Source organism: Sinohyriopsis cumingii, chromosome 6 (genome assembly GCF_028554795.1).
Source record: "Sinohyriopsis cumingii isolate HCF-2022 chromosome 6, ASM2855479v2, whole genome shotgun sequence".
In the NCBI taxonomy this organism is placed as follows: Eukaryota; Metazoa; Mollusca; class Bivalvia; order Unionida; family Unionidae; genus Sinohyriopsis; species Sinohyriopsis cumingii.
In genome coordinates this window covers 27651368-27667206 of record NC_142966.1, presented here as the reverse complement: position 1 = coordinate 27667206, position 15839 = coordinate 27651368, and the positions used below count along the sequence as shown (strand labels likewise).

Sequence of the window (15839 nt, the reverse complement as noted above, 5' to 3'; positions counted from 1 at the left end):
TTGCTAAAGAGAAGGAGGTATCTTTATTGTCTTTTCAATTATTCCTCTCTGATTCTCTTTCGCACACACGTAACACACAACCTCACTCAATATTTGCTACCTGTACCTGAAGCTGATGATTCTGGTGCATAATTAAGGAAATTTCAGTTTTATGTTGAATAATGAATTGAAGACGGTGAGTCTAAGGCCGACAACCATGATACCTAGATGTGTCTGCGGTTACAGGAAACAAATAAAACTAAAAACATTTACAAAATCGCAGTTTCTGCATAATAACTTAAACAGCTAACGGCATTTGATGACAACAAATGATATAACATAGTTTTGGAAAGCCTTGCTGCTATATAGCTTATCAGCAGTCCTTGCATTGTCCGTTTCTCGTAAACCAGCTGTTGTTGTAATTCATATAACTCACCACAGGTTTACTAGTTACCTAAACAAGCTAACAGCAGTAGAATATATCACGTAACATATCTAGATTGCAGGCCGCTTCACGCCATCCAGCTTCGCAGCGGCCCTTGCATTTTCCTTTTGTCTTCGAACAACTTTGTATTTCTCTCTCTCTCTCTCTCTCTCTCTCTCTCTCTCTCTCTCTCTCTCAGCGTCTGCCTCGGATGTGGGAGGTAGCGGGTCGCGGGTTCGAGCCCGGCCGTATCATACTAAAGACTACTTATAAAAGTGGAATTAGAGCTGTCCAGCTTGGCGCTCAGAATTATGAGATTAGTGTTAGGACTGATCGGCCTGGTGTCAGGATGTTGGGACTGGGTGGGATATAATGCTATATGTCTGTGGAATAATTGCCCAGTGCGCTAGACGTCAGTATACACTGTAACACTGCAGACATTGTAGCGATATGATTGAATCATTGTTAAAGGTACATTGCAATTCATAACTCTCTCTCTCTCTCTCTCTCTCACACACACACACACACACACACACACACACAAGCACGCACACACACTAAACCCACTTACAATGTTTAGTAGCTGTACCTGAACTGTATATTTCTGGTAAGCTATTAATAATATTTCAGATTTATATTTTATACTAAATTACCAACGGAGAATCCAAGTCCATCAGACATGGTACCAAAATGTGGCTGCGGTAATAAAAAATAATTAAAAAGAACGACATTCAAAAACAAAGGTTCCGAAGAAACAGTTAACAGCTACCAAACAGCATTTGATGACATAAAGTGATATAACTAGTTCCCACACTCGTTACTGCTATGTAACTTAGCAGCATTCCTTGTATTATTTGGTTGTCGTTAATAAGCGGCTGTTACTATCCATACACATGCTACGGGTTTACTAATTACGTAAACAATTAAAGGTATTGATGACATCAAGTGACATACCCAGATTGCACACACCATCTTTCCATCCAGCTTCGCAGCCGTACTTGCATGTTCCATTTGTTGTTGAACAACTGTTGCTGCCATTCAAACATTTGCCACACGTTTCGTTGCATCCGTAGCCATAAGTCCCCTGTTCGCATTCTTAAACAATATGATAATGACAAAGCTTTTCAAAATAAAAGCACACCTTATTTCCTCTGCAACAAAGTATGTATGGATAATTATATAATCTTTACTTGGAAATAGAAAATAATTTGAATTCACATTTTCCAAAAACTTCAGGAAATATTTCCCGGGCTCATAACACAAAATAATTTTAAAACTTTTTCAAATTATGAAATGAATGACCATAAAAAAAAATTAAATGACGCCAGGTCAAACCGAGATGCCCATATCCCACATAGCTTCCTCTGTAACTGGACATACCTCTTCTAATCATTTAGACTGTTTCAATATATAGACCTTCCATTATACAGTGCTTAATTGGTTACCTAATCCTAGTCGATAGGTGTCCGCAATAGCAAGCATGCAAACTTTGTACTTTTGACAAGTTATGATAACAGAGTTGTTAATCTTACAATTATTTGAAATTACCTAATAATTCATCTCATGTAACTAACACAACCAATACGATCCGATCGTCATTTAAAAGCAGATTCGTCATGCATAAGTTTATCAATTTTATGGATTACTAGTTGTCATATATTGAGAGACCACCTCTCTGGAGATTCTGTAATTGTAATAACTTAGAGCTGCTATAAAGAATTTGACGTTTTCTGTGAGCATCTAAAAGGAATAAATTAATTTACATATTTATGGTGTGATGCTGTTAATATACATCTCAACACACATAACATAAACTGTGAAGGATAAATCAGTAAAATATAACATTATTTTATTGCATGAGTTTAATGGATTTATCTACCTGCAATATCTGGACTAGGAACAATTTACTTATCCGCTTCGTTCTTTCTTTCATTCACTTGTTCCTCCAGGACACACGTACTGAAACGCGCTCAATATTCTAATTGATACAAACATTACACACTGAAATAGTAATTAAATAATCAAGTAAAACGTAATACAGTTGCTTTGACAACAATTTAGCAATCGATCGTTTTCGTTTGCTTCTCTGAAAAGGTTTGTTTTACAGGAAGGGGTGATGTTGATAAGGATTTTTCAATTGGCGGCGTGGTTTGTTTCTTTCATTGCCTAGTAAACAACGTTACAGGATATGTATGTCTCGTATTATCAAATTGTATTTTACGCAGGAAGTGGTGGTTTCGCACAAGAATTAAGCAGGTAAAAGGGAATTATTGTACGAGTACTAGATTTAATAGGACCAATAAAGTATGGTCCTGATTAGGGCAGTAAGAAGACTTTAAAAATCAAATAATTCATAATGTGACTTGCTGACCTTCTCGTTTTTATAACTCCAATAGAAAAAATTTTGAAAATATAATCTCGGGCTTTTTATCCTACACCTGTTTCAAAACTGTTTAAATCAGAATTTTGACATTTTGTCCTTTGACCTTCAGTCCTACAATCGGGTATCTAAGTCATTATCTCCTCTCTCACGCTCATTGCACCAAGATGTTAGTAGGGCCGTAATTCGGGGGTTGGGGATTTTAAAATACTTTAAAGTGTTATCTTGTTAGGGCAGTTTAAACTGCATCATTCTCAGGTTGAAGGTGATGATTGTAATATCTGGAGGTCCCGAGTGGCCGAGTGGTCTAAAGCGCTCTTCGTTACGGATCACTGACATCTCACCTCTGTCTGCGTGGGTTCGAGTCTAGGATTGGGCCAATGTGGATATGTGAGAAAGCTTGTCAGTAGCTTCTCGTGGGTCGGGTCGGTGGTCGGTGGTTCTTCCCGGGGTTTTCCCGGGTTCTTCCTCCACCATTAATACTGGCCACCATGCATAGCCTATCGTCTGCTGAAAAATGGCGTTAAACCCCACAACAACAATAACAACAACAGTAATATCTGGAGTATCTGTCAAAACTATTCGGCATTTCACATTCTAACAGATAACGTGACATCATTTTGCTTTATTTTGTTATCCAAAAGCAGCTCTTATGATCGTTCAGTAATTCGATTGCTTTTAAAGCAGTTGATCATGTCTGAGATTTAAGTACCGTACTCGATCTGTTCCACTAAAACTGGAATACCTCGGAAGACGACTTAATCGACATTGCCCAGAGATTATATTTTATTAACTTTCTGATCATGCTAATCGTTTGTAATTTAGAATTACTTTTATCCGTTTTAATATAAAACATCACCTATGCACATACACAAGCTTTTGTGTTGACTTGACTACTTGAGATATTCGCTGGTGTTCAGAATCAACACGTAGGAAATAATCGTCTCTAAGGCAACCCACAGATGTGAATCTCGACCTTAATAGCGGACGATCACGTGATACGAATATCATGGAAACAAAAGTATAAATGTCTATATGCATCCTGTGCATCCTAGAAAAGTATGTTGTCACAACAGTGCCTAGTCTAGGCAGGTTTCACTGTATTAATTCACATGCTTATGGTTACATGCCTATAAATACATGTACATGACTACGTACGTATACATTTGTCTAAATTCTTTCATGTTTGTATACATGTTTAATATATGACAATATTAGGACCTGTATATATTATCAAGGTTGGTCGGTATCTGTGCTTATACATATGCAATTATGTATTATATTTATGTACAGATGAATGATTAAGTGTATAAATGCTTATATGGGTGGGAGGACGTGCCACTGTAAAACCATATGAACATATAGATATATATAATTTCTTCTGTTTGCAGTTATCTCTCTCACACACAAGCGCGCGCACATACACTAAACCCTTGAATAACCTTAACTAGACAAGCTAGACCTGAAACTGATGTTTACGGTGCCCTATTAGTAATATTTCATATCTGTATTAAATCATATTCTGCTAACGGTGATTATACGTCCGACAAACGGCACTAATAAGTATATGTTTGTGTATACAGTTTCATGCATATATATGTTGTATATATGAAAGTCTATAATGTTTTTTTTCTTCAGATTATTTTAGATTATTTCTTCCAATAGAACTAACATAGCAAAACGTTATTTCTCCTCTCATGGAAAATATTTCGTTGCAAAGAAAACATAAATGTACAATCGCTTTCTCTGTGTGTGAGTGTGTGTATATTTATATATAACAACTCGCAAAAATAGGACCATTATGTATTATTCACACATGAAGGAACAGTCACAATGAGACCCAGCAAAAAAATAAACAAGTATTTATACAAATGTTCTGCAGACGTATTAGAAATTTCTATATTTTCTTTAGGTATATGGAAAATAGTTCGAGAAGCATATTTATACCACAATGGAAGTATACCTAGAAAATGAATTGCCCTTCTTAGGATAGGATACAAAAGTTCTAACATTGATTAGACTTTCGAATATTCCAGACGATAATCACCAAATGTGTATACGGCAGCAATAGTTATTCTTCTCAACGGAGGCTTTTCGAACACTGGTCTGATAGATACTAGTCTTAGGTTCCTTCAAACATATAGCTTTTCGAACACTGGTCTGATAGATACGAGTCTTAGGTTCCTTCAAACATATAGCTTTTCGAACACTGGTCTGATAGATACGAGTCTTAGGCTCCTTCAAACATAAAGCTGTTTAAATAGCTTTGTGATGTAAGGGTAAATTTGTCTTTTAATAAACGTTATTTGCAAAATGTCATTGCATAGACTTTCTCCTAGTTAAGATTTTGCTATTCAATAGTAAGAAGTTTAGTCTTTAGATATGTCCATTACAAATACAGTAAAGATTAATTTTAAACCATGAATGATAAATCCTTAGTCCATATTATCAACAATGATTTTCTTTTAATTCACCTAGCACTATTTGGATTATATTTCATGCAACTTCGATAATACAAATGATCATTATGATGGATAGTAGCATACCGTATATTAATAATTAGGTTTTCAAATTCTCGACACCCCATTAAATATATTTTGAATATTTGAGTAACCTAATCGCATTGCCAAATAGTATCGTGCGATTATGCAACTTTTAGGATTAGCTTATTAATAATAAATAATAATAATAATAACTTCTGCTTGTTCCGATATTATAAGAAATGTATTACATTAACTAACATTTTGAACATTCCCGATGATAACGATTGGAATTATATTTACATGGCTAGTAAACTTGTGAGTATTAGTTTATGATACATAGCTAACTGGTTGTTTGCCTAACACTATTTCTTCAGTTATCCCATGCAACGATGAGAAAAAAGAAATGTGTTTATCTTCACCGATCGCTGTAAGTTTACTACCGGAAATTAAAATTGAAAGGATTTTCAAATTATATTTATTAAGTTACATCATCTGTATCGCAAATTATGAGATCCTTTCTTCCACAAAGGAACAAAATGAATTTAAAACTCTTTCGACGGAAGATATAGAATAAACACTAAAATGATCATTGCGCCGTACGCAGTCTGAACGACATCGTATGGCATTCAAGAAAACAAACTTTATGTGACAACACATCAAAATATTCACGAAACGTCATCATAAATGATCGATTTTACTGCAATCAACCAATGATTGTTTCGGACCAAATTTACATTTACAGCTAACTAATGTATAGTGGATTGTTAAACCTATGACAGACCTGGATAAATGGGCTCATAAACAGACAAAACCAATTTGATTCATTAGTTGTATTTAGAAACAACAGGAATCCACATGATATTCAAATACAGCTTGTTCGATTGTATTACTGTATTTAATGACATAAGATGGTATACCTAGTTTGCATGTTTCTTCCCGCCATCCAGGTTCGCAGCCGTCCTTGCATAATCCGTTTGTCCTTGAACAACTGCTGTTGCCATTCAAACACATGCCACAGGTTTCATTGCATCCGAGGCCGTATGTTCCGTTTTCGCATTCTTAGACAAATGGAGTACGAATAAAAGGCATTTCAGAAACGATATGGATCTTCTTTCATATACTTTAGACATATTCTCGACGCTAAGTATACTTGACACATTCGTATTGATAATTCAGTCTTTCTTATTCAGTTATCCCGTAGAGCAAAATTTAGCTTACGTAACAACTGCCTGCATTTTGTCTCCCTCACTTATAAGAAACCTCAGCTGTCACGGTTGATAGAAATAAGATTTAAATATATGTACGAATATACCTACGTTACGATCGTAGAGAAATCAAGATTTTAACACCGGTTTACCTCCATTTCATTATCTAAAATTGTATCAAGTATTATTTCGGCGGCAAATAAAACAAAATAAATTGAAAAATCTTTCATATTATGAATAAATATATCGACATGAAAACACAATGAAAATTACAATGCATGCAATCGTGATATAATCTTGTGAAAAAGAACAAAACAATAAATGTAATGGTAATCCGTCAATGCCATAAGCTTTGCAAATCGTTCGGCTACTGTGAGAGCAACTCAAACACATGCAGATGTATCACTGTATGAGTAGTCAATTAGTTCCTTGCTCGCATTCTTAGAGAATATTTCTGCCATTTCTATCATAAAATAAAACGTTATTGCATTTTCTTCAAACAATGTTGCATAATGTAGTGTTTCAAATAGAAACATCGTGGATAATAACGACCTTAATAATGGCCTGTAGATTCAACTTGACTCAACTTTGTTACACTTGGGTCAATTAAATATGGATATATGATGTATATACAGAATATAATTAGCGACCAAATGTGTATGAAGCAGCCACGTCAATTATACGACCGTATATAATCCTGTACGTGATTAGTGGGCGATAAATGACACGAACTTTAGGTTTTCAAAGGAAACATTATGTCAATTATTACTTGTACACATTTTCCAATATATCAACTTGTACTTTGAAGCAGGACACGTAACACTGCAGTATTATAGTGTTTGTAAAATAACCTTTGTAAATGTTGTTTCCTCTGCGCACTGAAGCAATCTATTGAAATACCAACAACACACCATCTCCATCAGTCTTTGCATCAGTTCTTTAACAGAAGTTGCACAATCCCCTACTTAAAATATAAATTCCGCCACCTTCGCTATTCGACAGTCGATGTACTATTTGGTACCCTAAATTCACAGAAACATTTTGGGATTTTATTAATTAGATTAAGTAAATATTTTCAAAATACGACTCATTCTTACATTAGAAGACCTGTCAAAACTATGAAACATGGTGTTCAAATGCCGAACTGCCACTTTAGTTCTTATTTATTAAACCAAATATAATTATTGTAAATAAGGATGGGATCACAACTATTCAGACTAGGCTCAACGCACGTTATCCATTTTCGTTGCATAACTTGTCATTGCCAAGCAGTCAAAATGAAACCTTGTACATTATTGCAGAACGCATGGTTTGTTTCTTCGGATTAATTTTCCGAAGAATAGAATCATTATATATATATATATATATATATATATATATATATATATATATATATATATATATATATATATATCTGTGTGTGCGTGATCTACCTAGTTTGCATGTTACTCCCCACCATCCAACTTCACAACCGATAGCGCACGTTCCTTCCGTTATTGAGCAATTATTGTTGCCACCCTGACACATGCCACATGTTTCGTTGCATCCGTAGCCGTATGTTCCGTTCTTACATTCTGAAAAGAAATACAAAACAGCATTTTAAAATAAACGGAACTTTTTCTGAAAGAAAATCTCTGCCGACTTTGCTATTTTTAATTATTAATGAGTATTGCTTCCATACTAGAACGTTTAAGTCCTGACAGATCAACGCTTTTGTTGCAAGCAGCGTTACAAACGCTCAAGAAATTTGCATAATTGATAGAACAGCGATAGCGGCATCAAATGAAAGCAAAACAACATTTTCCTATATAGGTACGTTTTGGGAGTTTAACCTGTTACAAGACTAATATACATTCTTCTAATGATAAGCCAACTACCTACCAATATTATTTACTGTAAGGGTATAATTATCCCGCTTAAAGATCTTATTGATATTGCTGGGTAGAAAGAAAGCTTTCTGACGAATTTACATTTATATGTATTTTGACTTCATATAAGAGAAAACATTATACTTTGAGAATGATTATATAGATTTGCTTGTTCCACAGTATGATTTTGCTACCTATATGTCATGGATGAACTTTATGCCACTTTCCCTACCGTAGAGTCATTTGCTACAGGTTTCGTTGCAACCATAACCATGTGTTTCCTTTACGTCATTGTAACAATAGCTGCGTCCATGACTATATCTCTTGATATAAATCTAAGGAATACTGCGAACTAATACCTGAAATGAATTTTCCTCCGAAATGTAAATCATATACATTGTTCAATTAACATGCATCGTTCTTTTCTTCTTAAATTCATGGATAGTATTTTCTGAGGTTTTATTGTATTTTAACGTTGTGGGAGCCTATTGGTGCCACAATTCAAATAATAATATCGATGCATGCTCACATTTGATTTCATTGTAAATGTATGTATCAATAGTATAAGACGTCTCGATTTCAACGTTAAAAAATAATATTTCAATTCAAAATGATCTGAGGGTAGCTTGGGTCGCCAATCGCGACCAATGGACCATTTTGAAGCCATTGATGACACAGTCATATTCATTCAAGCTCACAAATTATTGCTACAGCTTTTAGGACCACTCAAATAGACCTTCACAAACTTTTACAGATTGATAATACAAACGGAATAGTTTCAAATATCATGTCAAAGAGAAATGTACCCTAAAGCAATATGTAAAAGTGAAATAGAACAACATTCTTCAATCTTGACTTTTCCCAAAAATCATTCCACCTCTATGTATAATTAAGATCGGATATGTTTTTTGCAAACAATATGCACGAGTCTTTGCACTGCATGCAAGAATGTGACCGAACCGTTTTTTCTACATTGACGGTATCGCTGTCTAACCTTAATGAACCAGCTAAACCGACGCCCTATATATTTTGGGTCATGTGCTACGCGGCCGGCAGAGTTAGAAATCATCGGAAGTTCATTATTATACCAAATTATTTTGGGATGAGCTAGTAGGTATATAAATAGGTTCAGTTATCTACCTTTCTGACTACATGATTGGATTCATTGTTTAGATGAATGGGGCTATAATTTTCTCTGGTTACTGCTGAGGCTTTGTTGTATAATCAACACATTATGAGGTAAAAATAGATTCTTTGATATATACGCCCTGACATGTATATGTTTCCATTAGAATAAATATTTTACAATCAGCTTCTTTTTATTGACTCGACTACTATTATCTAAAAGTAGCAACTGACTACAGAAACCATTGGCACGGGAAATTAGGAATACTCTCCTTCCTGATTGATTTTCTTTTTGGGACAATAGCAAGCACATCCCTGCCCAAATTACTTTGTTCCTCCTCCCGGTGATTGAGAGTATACTTTCAAAATGCCAGTTAGGGTTGCCATGCGTTCTCTTTTTTCCAGGATATGTCTTCCTTTTCGATCCATAGGTCGCCATCTGGCCCGATTTATCAATATCAAAAAATATCCAGCATTTTGCCCAACTCTTTCTTTTAGAAACAAAATAACTATTAAGATATGCGCATATGGTAGTATGTTGCAGTGATAATAATTGTGCATGGGCACATCAGGAGGAAGATCACTGAAGAAGGACTGGGGAATGAATGAGAAGATATCTAGTACACAGGTCAATGTATACTATATAATATATGCTCACATTGTATACTCACTGTTACTCATTGTATTTCCTAAAGATGGATGAATGTGAAATATACACTGCATGTAAAACATTAATATAATGTGAGTTGCTAGACACCGATCCATCCACTCTCCAGAGCGACTCTTCTTAAAAGTTTAAATAATGTAACCCAAAGCTAGGTTACATAAAAATGTAATCACTTATACGCCTTATCTGTGTTTAATTAATGTAAAATCAGACGTTGTAACCACTAGTTGTTATAGGGGTCAATATGGTAAAACGTGTAGGATGATATGGGGAGGTGGATTTGGAGGGGTCAACATATTATTGGTGGCATTTGGGTGATTATGAATCAATAAAAATGTATCTTATATCGCAAATTATGCGATTCTTTCTCCGACAAGGGAACAAGCTGAACCTAAAACTCTTTCGACAGAAGATGTAGAATATATACTAAAATGATCATTGCGCCGTATGCAGTCTGAATATCATCGTATGGCGTTAAAGAAAACAAACTTTATGTGACAACACATCACAATATTCATGAAACGTCATCATAATAGATCGATTTTATTGCAGTCAACCATTGATTGTTTCAGACCAAATTTACATATACAGCTAACTAATGTATAGTGGATTGTTAAACCTATGAGAGACCTGGATAAATGGGCTCATAAACAGACAAAACCAGTTTGATTCATTAGTTGTGTTTAGAAACAACAGGAATCCATATGATGTTCAAATACAGCTTGTTCAATTGCATTACTGTATTTAATGACATAAGATGGTATACCTTGTTTGCATGTTTCTTCCCGCCATCCAGGTTCGCAGCCATCCTTGCATAATCCGTTTCTCCTTGAACAACTGTTGTTGCCATTCAAACACATGCCACAGGTTTCATTGCATCCGAGGCCGTATGTTCCGTTTTCGCATTCTTAGACAAATGGAGTACGAATAAAAGGCATTTCAGAAACGATATGGATCTTCTTTCATATACTTTAGACATATTCTCGACGCTAAGTATACTTGACACATTCGTATTGATAATTCAGTCTTTCTTATTAAGTTATCCCGTAGAGTAAAATTTAGCTTACGTAACAGTTGCCTGCTTTCGCTTTTTATCTCCCTCACTAACAAGAAACCTCAGCTTTAACGATTCATTGAAACAATATATATATATATATATATATATATATATATATATATATATATATATATATATATATATATATATATATACATAAGTTACGAGAATAAACACTTGAAGATTTTAACACTGGAGTACCTCCATTTCATTATCTAAAATTGTATCAATTATTATTTCCGCGGCAAATAAAACATAATAAATTGAAAACTCTTTCATATTATGAATAAATATATCGACATGAAGACACAATGAAAATTACATTGTATGCAGTTGTGATATAATCTTATGAATAAGAACAAAACAATAAATGTAATGGCAATCCGTCAATAGCATAAGCTTTGCAAATCGTTCGGCTATTGAGATAGCAACTCAAACACATGCAGATGTATCACTTATGTGTAGTCAATTAGTTCCTTTCTCGCATTCTTAGAGAATATTTGTGGCATTTCTATCATAAAAAAAAACGTTATTGCATTTTCCTCAAATAATGTTGCATAATGTAGTGTTTCAAATAGAAACATCGTGGATAATAACGACCTTAATAATGGGCTGTAGATTCAACTTGACTCAACTTTGTTACACTTGGGTCAATTAAATATGGATATATGATGTATATACAGAATATAATTAGCGACCAAATGTTTATGGAGCAGCCACGTCAATTATACGACCGTATATAATCCTGTACGTGATTAGTGGGCGATAAATGATACGAACCTTAGGTTTTCAAAGGAAACATTATGTCAATTATTACTTGTACATATTTGCCAATATATCAACTTGTACTTTGAAGCAGGACACGTAACACTGCAGTATTATAGTGTTTGTAAAATAACCTTTGTAAATGTTGTTTCCTCTGCGCACTGAAGCAATCTATTGAAATACCAACAACACACCATCTCCATCAGTCTTTGCATCAGTTCTTTAACAGAAGTTGCACAATCCCCTACTTAAAATATAAATTCCACCACCTTCGCTATTCGACAGTCGATGTACTATTTGGTGCCCTAAATTCACAGAAACATTTTGGGATTTTATTAATTAGATTAAGTAAATATTTTCAAAATACGACTCATTCTTACATTAGAAGACCTGTCAAAACTATGAAACATGGTGTTCAAATGCCGAACTGCCACTTTAGTTCTTATTTATTAAACCAAATATAATTATTGTAAATAAGGATGGGATCACAACTATTCAGACTAGGCTCAACGCACGTTATCCATTTTCGTTGCATAACTTGTCATTGCCAAGCAGTCAAAATGAAACCTTGTACATTATTGCAGAACGCGTGGTTTGTTTCTTCGGATTAATTTTCCGCAGAATAGTATCTTGATAAGGAATACTGCAGACTAATACCTGAAATGAATTTACCTCCGAAATGTAAATCATATACATTGTTCAATTAACATGCATCGTTCTTTTCTTCTTAAATTCATAGATAGTATTTTATGAGGTTTTATTGTATTTTAACGTTGTTGGAGCCTATTGGTGCCACAATTCAAATAATACTCTCGATGCATGCTCATACTTGATTTCACTGCAAATTTATGTATCAATAGTATAAGACGTCTTGTTATCAACGTTAAAAAATAATATCTCAATTCAAAATGATTTAAAGGTAGCTTGGGTTGCCAATCGCGACCAATGGACCATTTTGAAGCCTCTAATGACACAGTCATATTCATTCAAGCTCACAAATTATTGCTACAGCTTTTAGGACCACTAAAATAGACCTTCACGAACTTTTACAGATTGATAATACAACCGGAATAGTTTTAAATATCATGTCAAAGGGAATTGTACCCTAAAGCAATATGTAAAAGTGAAATAGAACAACATTCTTCAATCTTGACTTTCCACAAAAATCATTCCAATTCTATGTATAACTCAGATCGGACATTTTGTTTGTAAACAATACGCACGAGTCTTTGCACTGCAGGAATGTGAGCGAACCGGTTTTCTACATTGACAGTATCGCTGTCTAGCCTTAATGAACCAGCTAAACCGACGCCCTATATACTTTGGTCACGTGCTACGCGGCCAGCAGAGTTAGAAATCATCGGAAGTTCAGTATTATATCAAATTATTTTGGGATGAGCTAGTAGGTATATAAATAGTTCAGTTATCTACCTTTCTGACTACATGATTGGATTCATTGTTTAGATGAATGGGGCTATAATTATCTCTGGTTACTGCTGATGCTTTGTTGTTTAATCAACACATTATGAGGTAAAAATAGATTCTTTGATATATACGCCCTGACATGTATATGTTTCCATTAGAATAAATATTTTACAATCAGCTTCTTTTTATTGACTGGACTAATATTATCTAAAAGTAGCAACTAACTACGGAAACCATTGGCACGGGAAATTTGGAATACTCTCCTTCATGACTGATTTTCTTTTTGGGACTATAGCAAGCACATCCCTGCCCAAATTACTTTGTTCCTCCTCCCGGTGATTGAGATTATACTTTCAAAATGCCAGTTAGGGTTGCCATGCGTTCTCTTTTTCCAGGATATGTCTTCTTTTTCAATCCATAGGTCGCCATCTGGCCGGATTTATCAATATCAAAATTATCCAGGATTTTGCCCTACTCTTTCTTTTAGAAACAAAATAATTATTAAGATATGCGCATATGGTAGCATGTTGCAGTGATATCAGGAGGAAGATGACTGAAGAAGGACTGGGGAATGAATGAGAAGATATCTAGTACACAGGTCAATCTATACGATATAATATATGCTCACATTGTATACTCACTGTTACTCATTGTATTTCCTAAAGATGGATGAATGTGAAATATACACTGCATGTAAAACATTAATATAATGTGAGTTGCTAGACACCGATCCATCCACTCTCCAGAGTGACTCTTCTTAAAAGTTTAAATAATGTAACCCAAAGCTAGGTTACATAAAAATGTAATCACTTATACGCCTTATCTGTGTTTAATTAATGTAAAATCAGACGTTGTAACCACTAGTTGTTATAGGGGTCAATATGGTAAAACGTGTAGGATGATATGGGGAGGTGGATTTGGAGGGGTCAACATATTATTGGTGGCATTTGGGTGATTATGAATCAATAAAAATGTATCTTATATCGCAAATTATGCGATTCTTTCTCCGACAAGGGAACAAGCTGAACCTAAAACTCTTTCGACAGAAGATGTAGAATATATACTAAAATGATCATTGCGCCGTATGCAGTCTGAATATCATCGTATGGCGTTAAAGAAAACAAACTTTATGTGACAACACATCACAATATTCATGAAACGTCATCATAATAGATCGATTTTATTGCAATCAACCATTGATTGTTTTCAGACCAAATTTACATATACAGCTAACTAATGTATAGTGGATTGTTAAACCTATGAGAGGCCTGGATAAATGGGCTCATAAACAAACAAAACCAGTTTGATTCATTAGTTGTGTTTAGAAACAACAGGAATCCACATGATGTTCAAATACAGCTTGTTCAATTGCATTACTGTATTTAATGACATAAGATGGTATACCTTGTTTGCATGTTTCTTCCCGCCATCCAGGTTCGCAGCCGTCCTTGCATAATCCGTTTCTCCTTGAACAACTGTTGTTGCCATTCAAACACATGCCACAGGTTTCATTGCATCCGAGGCCGTATGTTCCGTTTTCGCATTCTTAGACAAATGGAGTACGAATAAAAGGCATTTCAGAAACGATATGGATCTTCTTTCATATACTTTAGACATATTCTCGACGCTAAGTATACTTGACACATTCGTATTGATAATTCAGTCTTTCTTATTAAGTTATCCCGTAGAGTAAAGTTTAGCTTACGTAACAGTTGCCTGCTTTCGCTTTTTATCTCCCTCACTAACAAGAAACCACAGCTTTAAAGATTGATTAAAACTATATATATATATATATATATATATATATATATATATATATATATATATATATATATATATATAATATACATAAGTTACGAGAATAGACACTTGAAGATTTTAACACTGGAGTACCTCCATTTCATTATCTAAAATTGTATCAATTATTATTTCCGCGGCAAATAAAACATAATAAATTGAAAACTCTTTCATATTATGAATAAATATATCGACATGAAGACACAATGAAAATTACATTGTATGCAGTTGTGATATAATCTTATGAATAAGAACAAAACAATAAATGTAATGGCAATCCGTCAATAGCATAAGCTTTGCAAATCGTTCGGCTACTGAGAGAGCAACTCAAACACATGCAGATGTATCACTTATGTGTAGTCAATTAGTTCCTTGCTCGCATTCTTAGAGAATATTTGTGGCATTTCTATCATAAAATAAAACGTTATTGCATTTTCCTCAAACAATGTTGCATAATGTAGTGTTTCAAATAGAAACATCGTGGATAATAACGACCTTAATAATGGGCTGTAGATTCAACTTGACTCAACTTTGTTACACTTGGGTCAATTAAATATGGATATATGATGTATATACAGAATATAATTAGCGACCAAATGTTTATGGAGCAGCCACGTCAATTATACGACCGTATATAATCCTGTACGTGATTAGTGGGCGCTAA

General features: G+C 34.5%; 1 protein-coding gene across 1 annotated transcript in view; it reads right to left on the bottom strand.

Moving 5' to 3' along the window:
* The window catches only part of LOC149796549 (uncharacterized), a 99148-nt gene that overhangs the window by 61124 nt on the left and 22185 nt on the right, over positions 1-15839 (bottom strand). Inside the window, exons 8-12 of the mRNA XM_089960626.1 lie at positions 14783-14923; positions 10898-11038; positions 7905-8045; positions 6184-6324; positions 1358-1498 (exon numbers count right to left, since the gene is read on the bottom strand). Coding sequence (XP_089816752.1) covers positions 1358-1498; positions 6184-6324; positions 7905-8045; positions 10898-11038; positions 14783-14923 — 705 coding nt within the window. The remainder of the gene's footprint in view (positions 1-1357; positions 1499-6183; positions 6325-7904; positions 8046-10897; positions 11039-14782; positions 14924-15839) is intronic.